This window comes from Terrapene carolina, unplaced genomic scaffold, assembly GCF_002925995.2.
Source record: "Terrapene carolina triunguis isolate 2854851 unplaced genomic scaffold, T_m_triunguis-2.0 Scaffold88, whole genome shotgun sequence".
Taxonomy (NCBI): domain Eukaryota; kingdom Metazoa; phylum Chordata; order Testudines; family Emydidae; genus Terrapene; species Terrapene triunguis.
In genome coordinates this window covers 14,489,899-14,505,853 of record NW_020664439.1, presented here as the reverse complement: position 1 = coordinate 14,505,853, position 15,955 = coordinate 14,489,899, and the positions used below count along the sequence as shown (strand labels likewise).

At 42.2% G+C, this 15,955-nt stretch overlaps 1 protein-coding gene across 1 annotated transcript in view; it reads right to left on the bottom strand.

The window, feature by feature from the left end:
* Positions 1 to 1,704: 1,704 nt before the first annotated feature.
* The window catches only part of LOC112103458 (guanylate cyclase soluble subunit beta-2-like), a 49,137-nt gene continuing 34,886 nt past the window's right edge, over positions 1,705 to 15,955 (bottom strand). Inside the window, exons 9-16 of the mRNA XM_029911109.1 lie at positions 14,424 to 14,640; positions 12,349 to 12,669; positions 11,420 to 11,568; positions 4,857 to 5,003; positions 4,431 to 4,585; positions 3,071 to 3,285; positions 2,863 to 2,985; positions 1,705 to 1,856 (exon numbers count right to left, since the gene is read on the bottom strand). Coding sequence (XP_029766969.1) covers positions 1,705 to 1,856; positions 2,863 to 2,985; positions 3,071 to 3,285; positions 4,431 to 4,585; positions 4,857 to 5,003; positions 11,420 to 11,568; positions 12,349 to 12,669; positions 14,424 to 14,640 — 1,479 coding nt within the window. The remainder of the gene's footprint in view (positions 1,857 to 2,862; positions 2,986 to 3,070; positions 3,286 to 4,430; positions 4,586 to 4,856; positions 5,004 to 11,419; positions 11,569 to 12,348; positions 12,670 to 14,423; positions 14,641 to 15,955) is intronic.

The following is a 15,955-nucleotide window of genomic DNA, read 5'->3' as shown; positions in this document are numbered from 1 at the left end:
TCTCACATTCTTCTTTGGTATTTAAAGGAGATCTGAACATTTGCCTCAGATGCACCTGTATACAGAGGAGGAACTTTGATGCCCCAGAGCATGTCAGCACAGCAGCCATATTATCCACCCTGGTGAATACTTGTTCAAAGTGCATCAAACTGTATTCACGTTCACACACTTAGGGTACATCTACACTTACCGGAGGGTCCGGCGGCAGGCAATCGATTTTCTGGGATCGACTTATCGCGTCTAGTGAAGACGCGATAAAATCGATCCCTGATCGCTCTGCCGTCGACTCCGGAAATCCACCGCGGCAAGAGGCAGCAGCGGAGTCGACGGCAGCGCGGCAGCGGTCGACTTTCCCCCGTCCTCACAGCCAGGTAAGTCGACCTAAAATACGCAACTTCAGCTACGGTATTCACGTAGCTGAAGTTGCGTATCTTAGGTCGGACCCCCGCTGTAGTGTAGACCTAGCCTGAGTTAAGGAATCCACAGCTGCAGACCTTAAATCAATTTGGGGGTGGAGTCTAAAGCCAACCCCCCCCACCCCACCCCCACTGGGGGCTGTGTGTTACATCCATACTAGGATGGCTGCAGTGCAATAAGAGGAAAAAAATGTCCATGCACTATCTTGGTCACAGTCTATATGTCCATCATGGCTCCTTTCTATGTCCTAGGTCACAAATCCTTTTTTGGCAACTCTGCCTGTAGCTTCCCTCTGCCATTTTTGATCAAATGTGGTCTGAGGGGGTAAATCATCTAGTGAGCCTGAATCTCATTTTCTGCATTAGATAAGTGAAATTAAAGAACCGCTTGTCTGGAGCAAAGTCATGCCCCACTGCTGGGCTCCAGATCTTTATTTATCTTGTTTAGGTGGGGAGAGGTGCTCAGAAATAAATTGAAATCCACTTATATCCCACTTAAACCCTATTTAGAGGACTCAAGTGGTGCACAGACCTTGTACTGGCCCTCTGCACAGGGGTGAACTGGGCTCAAAATGCTTTTATGTTCAGCAGTGTGTGTTTCTTTTTAAGGTCTTCTAAGTGTAGTACAAATGCAGGTATAAAAACTGTAAACCGATGTGTGTCCCATAAATACTAAAAAGCAAAAACCATCTTTATTTTGAAATGGAAATACTGATTTTATTAAATCCAAGTCCATCCCTGCTATCAGGACATGATATATTCCCCTGCAGAGAACATGTCAGTTATTAAACTGGTATCAAAGTTAGGATGGGGGCCAAATTCTGCTCATCTTGCTCAGGCAATTAGTCAGTTCTATTGGAGTCAAGGCAGTTGTCACTTCAGGGCATTTTTCTTTTATTATGAATGCTCATTACAGCAGGGATGCCACTAGTCACACGAGTCCATCCTTTCCTGTCTCAATGTACTTTGATCACTGGATGGGAACCCAAGAACGTGAACACAATTGGTACAAGGGAAAGGAGAGTTGGAGAAATATGGCACTTGCTGAGGAGCACCCCATGTCCAAGGCATCTTGTGTCATCTCATATGTATATATTACAATTAAATTATGTAAACACCATAATAAAAAAAACTGAGATCCTCCAGCGTTTTGTATTTTTTGCAAGCACTGAAGAAATGTCATTTTTACAAAACCCCTGTACTAATTTCTATACAAAATCAGTACCCAGATAGCAAAATGAAGTAGATTGCAATGTACTTACCCTGTTTAACTTTAAAAGTCAGCAGCTTAAATTAAATTGCAAAAATTGGATCTGACATTTCTGTTCTGTGGTTCTTCAGGTGCTGGTTTGATTCTTTCCTGGTTGGGCAGATAAGGATCACTGCCTGGCTGCTGGTCATCATGGAGACGTCTGTAGCTTTCAAAGTCATGTGTTTTGCCTGTAAAGAAATGTTCCTCCTGTGTGAGTTCTTAATGACCATAGATGGATCAGTATGGCAGGTGTGTAGATGTTATATTACTGGTTACACATGAGCAGAGCAGAAGTAAAGGGAAATGTACTTTTTTTAGTCCGTTTAAGAGCCATAAAATATTTTTGCTCTGTACATAGGATTGAAGGATTCATCAAATCTGATATTCTGCTTCCAGCATTGGCCAGTACCTGCAACTTCACAGGAATATGAACTTCCCCATAAAGCACCTGATAAACTGTGTAACGCTGTACATGAGCGAATAAATCCTTCCTAACCACAGGTGAGTGGCTTGTTCCTTAAGGCATAAGATTTGATTAACCTTACCACTCATAACCAAGAAAAACACAAACAAGCCAGTTTCCAGGGCTTAGGGAATGCACAATTGATGGGGTCACCTGATTTGCAGAAGACCCCCATGTTTGAGGAATTAATCCTGAGTGTACTTGGGTCAAAAGAGACTGAGGAGATGGGGCCAACAGATAAAATTACAGGAGGTTGGGGTGGGAATCAGAGCTCCCCATCCTCTCTCTGGCAAGGGTGACTCATGCACCCCCACGGAGCCCTTTCCTCTCTTGGTTTGGGTTAGTGGCTCCCCCTCCTCCTTGGCTGATGCAATGAGAATGCCCTTTCCCACTTCACTCGGCTTTGACCACTGCACGGGATCCCAGAAACAACTTCATTGGGACCTTCAAAATATTAAAGATAATGGTAGTCATAATAGTCTTATTGTGACCTTCTTTCTCCCTAGCCCATCCCTGAAGCCTGGGATTACTGTGAAGATGGATATGGTCAGCCCCAAACAATGTGCAGGATGGTTAGCCTTAAGCAGCCACTGATGTGAGAAGTCCCAATGACATAATGCATCTGTATGTAAGCTATGACTGTTCACATGAGTAATATGATCAGTTTGCAGGATCAAGTCTCAAATGCTTTCTAACTCCACTATTTGAATATTCAGTAACAAAGAAAATACCTGTTAAATCCATAATTCTTTCTTGACTTCTTCCTTTGTAACTGGCTTGTGTTTCTGTGGGACCATCAATGTACTTCATTGCTATGGTTGGTGGCTGGTCCTGGTCTGAACTGGGCTGCATAGCTGAGGGAAGATAGGAACAAACATTTAATGTAATTGGAATTAAAAGACTGTGGAAAGAATTGGTTTTCTGTTGTGCCAACTCTACCTTGCTGACATGAACTTTGTATCATTTTGATCCTGGACTCATGAAAGGACTGAACAGATTCATGGTCAGAATCTGATTCCTTTATTGGGTTTCCCATGATCTCATTCTCAGTTGCAGTCCTGTTTCTAATCAGGAAATATGTATGCATTTTCCCTTTGCCCTTCACTTCAATCTCTCCTCTTTCAGTCATCTCAAAACTTTTGTCCTTTAGGCAGCTAGAACAACAATAACAATTACATTAAAAGGGGCTTATACAGAGCAAAAATTATCAGATTCTTAGCCTTCTCCTCTCAGAATAGCATGGTGTATATCAGCAGTTAAACTAAAACAGGTGGGGAGTCCAGGGTAGTAGAGTTGCGATTCCCTACAAATAACTGAGAGAAGGATTTTGTTCTAAAACTGTTTTTTTTTAATTCAGAACAAGGCATGGTTTGCTTAGGTATGTGTACTCAAAGTGCCTGATCCAAAGCCCGCTGAAGTCAATGAATTTAAACAACTTTGTCTCAGACTCTAATAAGGTTTAACAAAATCAAATTCTCACTTGATATGTAAGGTTCTTACTGTCCATGAAGCCATGGTAAAATGTAGATTAATGATTGAGGTGGGATTCACCTGCCAATTAGAGCAGATATAGGGTGATATGCAATTGTCCATACCATGAGTTGGACTAATTCTTCTGCCCTAATGTAGTTTAACTAAGTATTTCTGATGGCAAACTTCATCTATTACATACCAGAAATTATCATTATGCTTCAAACTTGGATGAACAGAGTTTAGTCCTTTATTTTTAGAAAACAGAGAGCAAAAACTAGGGAAATGGGTCAATTAAGTGATTCTTGGGAGAACAAAAGCTCTGATTTTATGAACAATATGGAGGTGTGGTGTAAAGGTATTATTGGCATTGAGAAGTCCGTATTACTCAAGGGTGGAAAAAATACAGTGGTTTATGTAGCTTGTGCTAAATAAATCCCAATAAAACCGTTATATCACAAGTTATCAGGCTCAGTACAGGGATAAATTGATGAAATTCTATGGCTTACTTTGGCTAGATGATCTAATGAGCCTTTAAATCACACCATTATGTATTATGTATTCACATGAGATATGGAAAAATATTTTTGAAATGTTTTATTCTAAAATGTAGAATCAGAATAATCTGTCTTTTTGCAGGGACCATAAATTTCACCCTAATCTAGTTGCCTCAAAATAATGTGAACAAATAAAACTGTTTACAAGAACTGATAATTGTAATGAAGTATTAGTTAAAACTGAGTAAGTTATGGAAGACAGTGGGATTTACATCTAAAATGCAATGCAAAATTTTCCAGCAGAGCTGTAAAGAAGAAGGAGCATTACTCACTAATAGGCAGTGGGGCTAAGGTGAATTTTACTTGGAACGCCATGACTCTCCATCCGGGAAGCTATATTCACGGTGTCTCCAAACAAGCAATAACGAGGCATCTTTTCTCCAACTACTCCAGCCAGGACAGGTCCTGTGTGGATCCCAACTCTAATCTTTACAAAGACACAAAGAACCCCAGAATATCACTTATTTAATGTATGTTTAAAATGTTAACCAGCCATCTATCCATTAATGCTAATACAGTGGGGCGCACCTCTGAAAAATCAGGCAACTTATCAAGATGTGGCTCTAGGGAACTTCCCCAAGGTCACAAAGGAACAGAACACAGCTCTGTTGAGTCCCAGACCAGTGCATTTACCACACAACAACGCTTTCACCCGAACAGCACGTGGAAATATGTACATCTCTGTGGTTTTGACTCACTTGGATAGGTTTTCCAGAAACCGGATTCTTGACTTCTTTGGCTGCTATGATTATTCCCAGGGCAAAGTTGGCAACTCGCTCAGCATGCGTAGATACAGGCACAGGGACACCTCCTACCACCATGTAGGCATCGCCTATTGTCTCCACCTTTAATATTTAGGGAAACACAGATGAGTATTCTAAATACTTCTAATTCTGAGAATTTTTTTTCAGGGACAGGGACTCTCTTTGCCTGCAGCTGCCCCATTTTCCCTTTCAAAGGTTGGTCTCAACCACCTAGAGGTCACAGTGGAGGGAACCCTCAGCCTTTTGACTTCCCTGATTTCTACGAGGCTGATGTTGGGTCTGATTTGTCCCTTGGTTCTACAGTGAAAAAGTTCCTGCCCCATCTCTGCCCCCTCAATCCTGGTTCTACAGAGGGCTCTTTGCAGGGCCTGAGGAAGTGGAGGAACAGTGCTGTGAAAGCATCCCCCTACGACTCAGGGTGGGAACGCCCATGCACACCCCCGCACATGAATCACTGAAGCAGCAGCTAGTCTAATGGATTCACTGAATGCTATTCATAGATCGTTCCCATGTGGGTCCAGGGACAGAATAGGCCCACTGCTCCTCCTGAATGTCGTAAGAGACGACTAAAAGGGGGCTGCCTGGAGAGGGATGGGCTCTGCCAGGTTAGAAATTTGCCCAAGACACACCATATGATGAGCAAGTCAACCATGTTTGATTGCTGCCCGGGTTAATAATGACCGCGCCATCTGTCTCCCACCAGGGCAGACGTGACAAGTATACTACTGGTGTAATCCCAACAAAGAGGATCTGTGGAAAAGATAACATCACCATAGCTACATGGAATGTAAGGACATTGAGATGAATAGGGAGGTTGAAAGAACTCACATATGAAATGGAACAATACACCTGGCACCTCCTAGGAATCTCTGAGGTCAGATGGAAGAACTTTGGAGAGGTACTAATTGAAGAAGGCTATGTACTCTATTACAATGGAGAGGACAAACATGTTAACAGAGTAGGATTTCTTGTGCATAAAGATATCAAGAATTCAGTATTAGGATGCCGCCCAATGTCCAGCAGGCTTATTTCCATCCGTCTAAAGGCAGTACCATTTAATATCACAGTGGTACAAGTATATGCCCCTACAACAGACTATAGCAATGAGCAAATTGAAGATTTTTACAATCAGCTCCAAGACATCATCGATAAGGTACATAAGAAAAATATCCTGATTGTACAGGGAGATTGGAATGCTAAAGTGGGTACTGACACACAGGCAGATTGGTGAGATTATTGTGGCCCTTTCTGTAATGCGGTAACCAATGAGAGAGGATTGAGACTTTTGGAGTTTGCCAGCTATAACAATCTGGTTCTTGCAAACACATTAGGAGCATATAAAGCATCCAGATGATCAACATCATGGTAAAAAACTGATTTGGTTCTGGGATTAACAGAGCTAAAACAAGGAGCTGGCCCGGTGCTGATATTGGAGTGATCACGACCTTGTGATGCTAAATTTTTGGCTGCATCTAAGGAAAATCGTTAGACCAAAGTTCACCAGAACCAAGTTTGACTTAGAAAGACTCAAAGACTGAAACATTGCAGAGTCATTCCAAGCAATGATTGGCAGAAAATTTGCCCCGCTGCTTGCTCTAGAGGAAGACGTAGAAATAATGACCAATAATTTCAACACTGTAATGAATGAGGCAGCAATGGACATCCTTGGGAAACACCATAAGAAGGCAAAAGCATGGGTCACAAATGAAATACTACAAATGTATGACATTAGAAGAGAACCTGAGAGAGACAAGAACAGCAGTGAGAGAGCTGATAAATACAGAGCAATTGGCAGAAAGATCAAGAAAGGAATGAAGGTGGCCAAGGAGATATGGATTGAAAAACAATACTCTAAAATTGAAGAGTGTATCAATAATAAAAATAGCAAATGAGCCTTCCAGGTTGTAAAAGATCTGACGAAGGAAAGATGGCCCAAAGCTAATGCAATTCAAGACAAAAGGAACAGTCTTACAGAAGAAAGGAACATCATCAATAGGTGGACAAACTACTGCTCTGATCTATACAACCACCAGACAAATGGAGATCCCAGTGTCTTAGACAGCCCAGATTCAACAGAGCAGGATGACTTTCCAATACTGCATGAAAAAGTGGAAACAGCTGTGAAATCACTTAAGAACGGAAAGGCTACAGGTATTGACAACATCCCAGCCGAAACTGATGAAATAGTAATAGATGTACTCACCAAGATGTGCAACAAGGTCTGGCAGACCAGTGAGTGGCCCTCCACGTGGACACAGTCACTAATCATCACTCTGCCAAAGAAAGGCAACCTGCAATTGTGTCAAAATTACCAGACCACAAGCTTAATTAGCCATCCCAGCAAAGTGATGTTGAAAGTCATATTGAACAGATTGAAGCCACAAGCAGATAATATCATCTCTGAAGAACAGGCTGGCTTTCGTGCTGGAAGAAGTACCACAGAACAGATTTTCAATCTTCCTGTTCTATCTGAGAAGTACTTACAACACCAACAGGACATCTACCATGTCTTTGTTGACTTCAAGAAGGCATTTGACAGAGTATAGCATGAAGCTCTCTGGGCAATGAAGAAGTACAATGTTGGTCATAAGCTTATTATTACCATTAAACAACTGTATGCCAAGGCCAGCAGTGCAGTTCTTGTTAATGGCACAATAGGAGAGTGGTTTCGGACCACTGTTGGAGTCTGGCAAGGCTGCCTTCTTTCGCCCACACTGTTCAACATCTACTTGGAGCACATAATGACTGATGCCCTTGAAGATCACATATGCAGAGTCAGCATTGGTGAACAATCTCAAATCTTCGGTTCGCTGATGACATTGACGGCCTGGCAGGCAGCGAAGATGAACTTGCCAATCTTGTGAAATGATTGGATGAAACCTCCGCAAAATGTGGCATGGAAATCAATACAGAGAAAACAAGCTGATAACAAACAAACGTGATGGGATCAGCTCACATATCACTGTCAGTGGACAAGAGCTGAAGACAGTGAAACAGTTCAAGTATTTGGGGGCAATCATCCCTAATGAAGGATCCAAGGCAGAAATTCTGGCAAGAATTGCGCAAACAGCAGCAGCAGTGGCAAAGCTAAAGCCAATTTGGAGGAATAAGAACATCTCCAATGGGATCCAAACTGAAACTGCTACATGCATTGGTCATCTCCATGTTTCTGTATGCGTGTGAGACATGACCCTTACAGCAGAACTTGAACGGAAAATACAGGTAGAAGAGATGAGATACTTCCATAAAATCCTGGGCATCTACTTCGACCACGTCACTAATGAAGAGGTCTGCAACATCATCGCCCAATGTGCTGGGTCACATGAAGACCTCCTGACGACCGTGAAGAAATGCAAAATGAAGTGGTACGGCCATGTAACAAGATTATCTGGCCTATCCAAGATCATCCTCCAAAGGACAGTACAGGGAAAGAAAAGAAGAGGTAGACAGAAGAGATGGATTGGCAACATAAAAGAGCGGACAGAATGGACTTCGCAGAGACTCAAGCACTGACACAATCGTCAGGGGTGGAGACAATTGGTTGATTGCTCATCAATAATGGTGCCCCAATGACCAATGCAGTTATCAGAGTGATGATGATTCATACATGGCTGGCTAATTCACAAATTGGGGTTTAAAAGGATATTTTAGGGGAAAATGTAAATTGGGGCTATTCTTCAGTGACAATTACTATTAAACTAGTCAAATGATAGTTTAGAAAAACTATCCAAATGTTAGGAATATATTAAATTGCGGTGTGAAGCAGACTGTGTGGTGCTTGTCTGTCATAATCTTCCTTACAAAAGGACCAGGTTGTCTTCCTGCAACCTACTGCAACCTATGGATTTCCTCATAGTCTCTTCTATGGGCAAAGTCAGTAGTCCTTACTCAGGCATAGATCCCATTGTAGTGAGTGGAAGTTGTGCCTAAGAAAGTACTTTGGGATTTGGCCCTGGAAAGAGATTATGCAGACCCCATGCCAGGAATATAAGAAGGTTGTTTGAACCACAGAAATCCCAAAAGTATTAAATTCATTGTACAAAGCCATTATGCTGTGAAGAAATTCTCTAAACAACTCTTAGGGGGTTTCAGTGTTTCATTCATTATCATTACATGAGCGATTAGCTTAAACTGGATTTACTGGTGTTTTTTTCCTGAACGCCGGTAATATAGCAAGCACCAAATTCCTAATGAGCTGCCCATTAACATAACTACTTAAAACAATCTAGTATGCTAGGCATGAAAACTGTGTAGCTATAGATCGCTCCCATCAAGGTAGTCCACTTAATGATAATGCCAGTTATTATTTTCTATAGTAAATTTAAAAAATTTACAGCCAAAGACACTAATGCAAATAGATATTCTAATTATATTTATGTTGTGCCAAGAGATTTTCTTTAATTGGATTTATTCATAACTTCCAACATTTATTAGCTGGGGCTAGGTAAGTGCCTTTGATCAGTTTCAATAATTCATTCCCTCCTGGGAACCTTGAAACTGTAACCTACTCTTCCCCCAAGCTCTCATGGGTTTAACTGGGAGTTTTGCCTGAGTAAGGAATGAGTAAGGACTTCAAGATTTGGATGTACTTGCGCCGATATTTGCAACTGTAGGGGGAGGGATGTAAATTTCAGGCCAGATGTTCAGACTTCAGAAGTCCATGGAACTCAGCCGATTATGCCAGCCAAGATCTGGCCATTAAATGCAGACTAGGGAGAAAATACCCACGTTCCGTTTTGATGGAAGTTTCATCTCTAAGATGTTAATTGAATCTAGCTGATAATGTTACTGCCAGAGAAAGAGGATACCTAAAAAGACACTGCAGCTCCCCCACGCCACAGCCACAGGGACGGCTTTGGCCTGGTCTACACTAGGACTTTAATTCGGATTTAGCTGCCTTAATCCGAATTAACCCTTCACCCGTCCACACTACAGAGCCAGTTAATTCGAATTAAAGGGCCCTTTAAATCGATTTCTGTACTCCACCTCGACGAACGGAGTAGAGCCTAAATCGATTTTGTTAATTCGAATTAGGGTTAGTGTGGACGCACACCACCGAATTACTGTGTTTAAGTTAATGGGGTAGTGTGGCCGCACACCACCGAATTAATGTGGTTTAAAACCGAATTAAGGTGCTTAGTGTGGCCGCGCACAATCGAATTTATACAACCTGTTTCCCAAATTCGAATTAGCTAAATTCGGATTAATCCTGTAGTGTAGACATACCCCAAGTCTGGACTGGTAGCAGCTCCTGGTGGGCTGGCCAGTGGAGCTCAGCTAAGTCATTGGCCCCTGTGCACCTGAGGGAGGGTATATAAACTCTGCCCTCCAGCCTGAGCCCAGTCAGCAGCCTCCACTGAGTTCTTTGGTCTATTGTGAGCATTGCATCAGTTGCCTTTTTTGGGGCTGTGTGGGAATTTTGGGGCTGGCCAGGGTGGGGTGAGATTTTTTGCCTTCCCCACAGCAGCTCAGGGACCCCGTGGGGTAAGGTTCAAGTGGTCACAACTCAACAGGTGGCATATATCCAATCCAGGTACTCCTTCCATAGGGGACTGGTTCCCTGAGAAAGCAGAGTTGGAAGTAGACTTAGGGGAAGACATTCCCTAAAGAAGTGGGGAAACAGGCCTGAGGCTCCTAATACCTGATACAGCAAAGAGATGACCCCCTTTTCCCAGCCCCTGTATTCTCATTAGAGGGGAATGCAGTGAAGTCCCAGCAACAGGCTAGGACCAGCTGGGTGAGGGGGAGCTGATGCCAGCCCTCCACCAGGTAGAACCAATTAAGGAAGTAGTCATGACTTGTACTGTATGAGTTACAGCCAGTTAGTTACCAGATGAGTTAAGTATAAAGTTGTGGCCTAATTAAGCCACATCTCTTGCATTTTGTCTTTCTTTCTGCATGTCCAGGACAATGATCTAAGCCAGGTTCATAAGGTGAACGATCCAAGCTATCCAAAATGGACAATCCAACTAGTTTTACCACTTTGGACTGGTATCAGAAGGTGATATAGTAAGTGTCCTATCACCTTAGGTTTATAGGTAGGCTTTTCTGGGGTAAAAAGAGATCAACTGTCCTTACACCAGTGATGGCAAAATAAGGAATGTAACTGCTGGAGTACCAGGTCAAGGACAAGAGAGATTAAAATCTGCCACTCTGAATAGCTCCAAAAGGGGAATGGTGGGTTCAGAATGAGCTAAATGAAGTCAAGGAAACGAGGCAGGCCTGGTTCCACTCATGTTTTTAGCACATTTAATTACAGTCTCTGCATGTTGGCTAGTTTTCATTACAAAACTGTGAAAAAAAATATAATTGCTTTAATTAAATATAGCAACATTGAAATAGCAGAAACAGTTATTAACAACTTAAATTCCTTTAGTTTCCTGACCTCCTTCAAGGTCACCATAAACTCCAATAGTGCATGCTTTTCTGAAACCCTTTGCAATTCCCACAAATCGGTTTCATGAAAATAGCTGCAGCCTTTGTAAATAAGTAATTACCTTGTAGACATCATGCACTGTGGTTAGTCTGTCGAATCGTAGATACATTGAATTTAACATGAGGACTATCTGAATAGGCTCACACTGGGCACAAATGTTGGTAAAGGTCACAACATCGCTGAACAATATGGTGCATTCTTTAAACTCTCCTGTGAACAGAAAGGTCTGTGTTAATACTCCTTCCATTTATAAATAATTCTGAAGGGCTGGACCAATCAGTAGCTGTGGCTGCTATGCACACACAAGACCAGTTTGCTGAGATTGCTTTTCTCACCAAATTTTTAGCAAATAAGATGATTCATTGACGATCCATATTGGTAGGGGAGGATCAGATTTAATAACATACCAAATGTAAGAACTGTAGCACGTCTTAGACAATCCAGGAAGCTGTCTACAGAAGCTTAAGCACATGGGCCTGATTCAGCAAAGCACTTAAACACATTCCTTACTCTATCCCTACTCAAGGAAGCACTTAAGCACATGCTTAACTTTAAGCTTGTGCTTAAGGCCCATTTACTTCAATGGAATTTAAGCATATGCTTAAATGCTGTCCTAAATAAGAATAAAAATGCTTTCCTAAATCAGGCCAGTGCTGGGCTTACAAATTTTTTTAGAGGAACAAAACCTTGTAGAGGTATGGCCAATTTGTTCAATCTCCTCCTCCCTTCCACTCCATCTTTTTCCTATAGCTCTCCAGCCACACTCACACCTCCCATCTTCCACCTAGGTCAAAACAGAGCCTGCTTTATTGGTGCCACTCAGAGCACCAGCATTGTGCTTGCTGAATGGGCAACCACCGGAAAGGGCGGTATCATTGAGGCTACATAGTTTGCACATCCCTGGAGCCAGCTCTGGATAACAGCATAGTTTCCAAATCTAATACTAAGGACAGAGCTGCTTTTTTAAATACATGTATCATATTCATTCACCTGCCTCAACTCGTTTCCCCTCTTTTAGCTGGTTGGCCACGTGCTTTGGAAGCATGGCGTAGAGCAGAGCTTCTGTCTTTTTCTTCTCTTCCTCCAGGTGCTTTGAGAGTATCCGCAGTTCTTCTTTCTTCCTCTCCAGCTGGTTGGAGAGCTCCATCTCAGCCAGCCTTTGCTGGTTGAGAAGAATCAAATCCCTGGTAACGTCATGAGGTGCTATGTCCGCAATATGCATCTGTCTCTCTTCCAACTCATGCAAAGTGCGCAGTAAAGGTGAGCAGAGATAGAGCATGCACTGCAGAGACTCCATCCAGATCATCTGGCCTGTTTAGAACAATTGGAAAAGAAAGCGAGGACTTTCAACAGCCTAGTTTTAATAGTATGGGATTCTTAGCCCTTAGGACAATGGCTTATCTTTAGGTGTATGTCACCTTGAGGACTGTCAGGGTTTGTCTGCACTGCAATTAAAAACCCTTGAGTGACGGGCTCTCACTGTGGGGCTGTTTAATTGCAGTGTAGACGTTTGGGCTCGGGCTGGACCCTGGGCTCTAGGACCTTGCAAGGTGGGAGGGTCCCAGAGCTCAGGCTGCAGCCCGAGCTGGAACATCTGCACTGCACTTCAACAGCCCCACAGCCCGAGCCCCGCGAACCAGAGTCAGCTGGCATGGGCCAGCCGCAGGTGTCTAATTGCAGTGCAGACATACCCTCAGTTTCCTACAGTTTCCGTCAGATTACTAAGGATGCTGTGCTGTGCTGGGCAGGAAGCAGTGGCTTTTTGAAGTCTCTGGAAGGTGCCTAATCCTGACCCACTCTATCTTCTCTATACTAGAAACCACTGTCCTCCCTCAGTCATTGCTTACAACATGCCTGTCAAAACTCCCATTGACTTCAGCGGAGCCTGGATTTTCACCCAGAAAGTCTATGGCAGAGTCAGGCATTGAACCCAGTTTTTTTGAAACCCAGTCTAAGGGAATATGACCACCGTGCCTATGAAAGTTTCTTTCCCTTTGACAATATGCCTGATATACTATATGTTTTTACTTCATCTGTGGGCACAGGAGAGAATTACTGAGTTTTAATGGTAACTTGCAAGGGGAAAAATTGAGCTTGTGCTCTTTCTTTCTTTCTTTCTCTTCTTAATTCTGCTTGTTTTCTGTGTTATCTATTGTGTTTTTCTTGAGAAATTGTATTGACAACTGGAGAACTAATAGGTTTATGACATAACAGATACCACAGAAATTGAATGTAAATAACTGGGAGGAAATGTAATTTTTACTCTGACTGTTTAGAACTCCTTGTTTTGTTAAAATTTTTTTTTTACTCAATACACTTCTGAAACCTTCCAAAAGATCTCCAGCAAAACCAGGGAAGACCAGATTTGACATGCATGATACTTCTAAGACAAAACATGAGCAAATACAATTTTCAGGCCTTCTTTTTTATGTATTAAAGAAACAAAGCAAGGGCACAAACACATTGTTCCTTTCCTTTTAAATATAAACTTTGTTGCAACTAAATGGACCAATCAGAGCACCACTCAATACCATTTTCTCTGAAGGAAAACCAATCAAATAAAGTGATTTCTTTGTCACTATAATTTAAACTGTTCTGTATTTTTAAATAAGAGAGAAAGACAGAAATGAAAATCAGAAAGTATAAATGACTATAAACAAAAAGAGAAACTGACTAGATCACAGCGGGTGGGACGGAGAGGGAGGAGTTGATCGGCGGGGCTGCCAGTGGGCAGGAGGCGCTGGAGGGAGGGAAGCTGGCTGCCAGTGTAATTTTTTACCCTATACCCTCACTATACAAATTGTTCCAGCTCCCCTGCAAGTGGTACTGAGAACAGAACTGAGCTCTCTGGGCCTGATCTTGCACACCCCAAACTGCCAATGAAGCAGATGGTCTTGGCTGCATGCTGGGGATATCCACCGGGACAAGTGGGAGGGACCATGGAGTGGCAGCAGAACTACTCTGCAGAGATTGCCTCAACTTAATGGCTAAAATCAGCTAATTCAACTCTACAGTTATTCGTGATTTAGCAAGAGCCATGTATGTTCATTGAAAACATTAAGTACCTCTCAGCTCTAGCATTGGACGTTGTTTCCATGACTCTGGCATCATCTCTCTCCTAGTCCGGAAAACAAATTGACTGTTGATAAACTTCTGAACACTAGAGATGGTGAATGTCACTTCTGGGTGCACGATACTGAAGTAATGATCCAGGCGAATGCCCATGGTCTGAAGGCCAGGGACAATCTTTTGAATGCTCACCCCAGCTTGCTTTACTCTGAGCTTTAAAACAACATGGGCCACAGGTTACATTTCATGTCCTCTTTGGGATCAGCTACCAGTCAGCTGACCCATCACTTGCAATACATGATCACTATTTTCAAATGGACTTAGCTTCACACAGAGCCAGTCAACCGTCTCACCGCCCAAGTACATGGCTCATTTCTCTGCATTGCTTCTCTCTTATAGAATAACATAACATAGAATGTTAGCTTGGAACTAGGAAATAGTGTTATAATCATACAAGTGTCCTCGATATATATTGCTGATTCCAAACATTAGTCTTCAGTGAAATATCAATTATATTCAAGTAATGAGTATGATCTTTGTCTTGCTTACACCAGTGTAAGTCCTGTGTAACTCAACCAATCCCAATGCAGCTTAAAACCAGTACAAGTGAGAGGAGAATCAAGTCAATTTTCCATCAGTGATATGCTGTAGAACATCAACGATTAGTAACGAGAAAGCACTGAGTGATGTTCAGTTCAGTTCCATAATGTTATATAAATCATACTTTTTCTAAGCCTCATTAAGCTCCTTCCTTGTCCCCCCACAATTCCCGACTCCCTAGAGGGTATAGCAATGTCACGGTGACTTTGGAGAAAAATTAATTCTAACATTAAAGAGGATTATATTATGTTTGCTTCTACAATCTGCCATGCTGTGATCTCTTTTCTGTTCCTCATATGGCCATGGTTTCACATTGTGGTGGCTACGGTAGTAGTGGCAGATTTAAGCTGTTTTCTGTGATTTTCAAACTCATTGTTAAAATCTTAAGTTTTGTAAGGGACATTCAGCATTTGGGATGGGTGCTTCTAGAACCTTTTAAAAAGATATAACACTCATTATAGTTAAATACTATAATTACAAAAACAAATTAACAAGTCAGCCTTTGCCAGCAGTTACCGCAAAGGGCGATCTGAGAGAGTTCACAGTATTGACCTACACTCGGAATAGAAAATAACTGTGGTGGCAAATACTAACTTGGTAATGGTAATGGATACCATTGACCTATGGTTACTTTCTTCAGGCCATATCTTGTATCAGTTTTTAAGAGTTTGAGCAGTGTCTTTGAAACTGATGATAATATATGACCCTAATTTCAGCAGGGCCTGGGACTTTCTCCTCAACAAGCAATTCACTTTCCATGACTAAGTTAATTGCACCCCAGCTGAGGACCTGCCCCAATTGATGGGAGCAAGACCTTATTCGGCACAAAGAATTTGGTTGCAGTGGTGTTGATAAGATGCCTTAAAAGGCTTAAACCACCTGATTTTCATTTACCTTTTACTACATTATGAAGTGAGTCCCATCAACA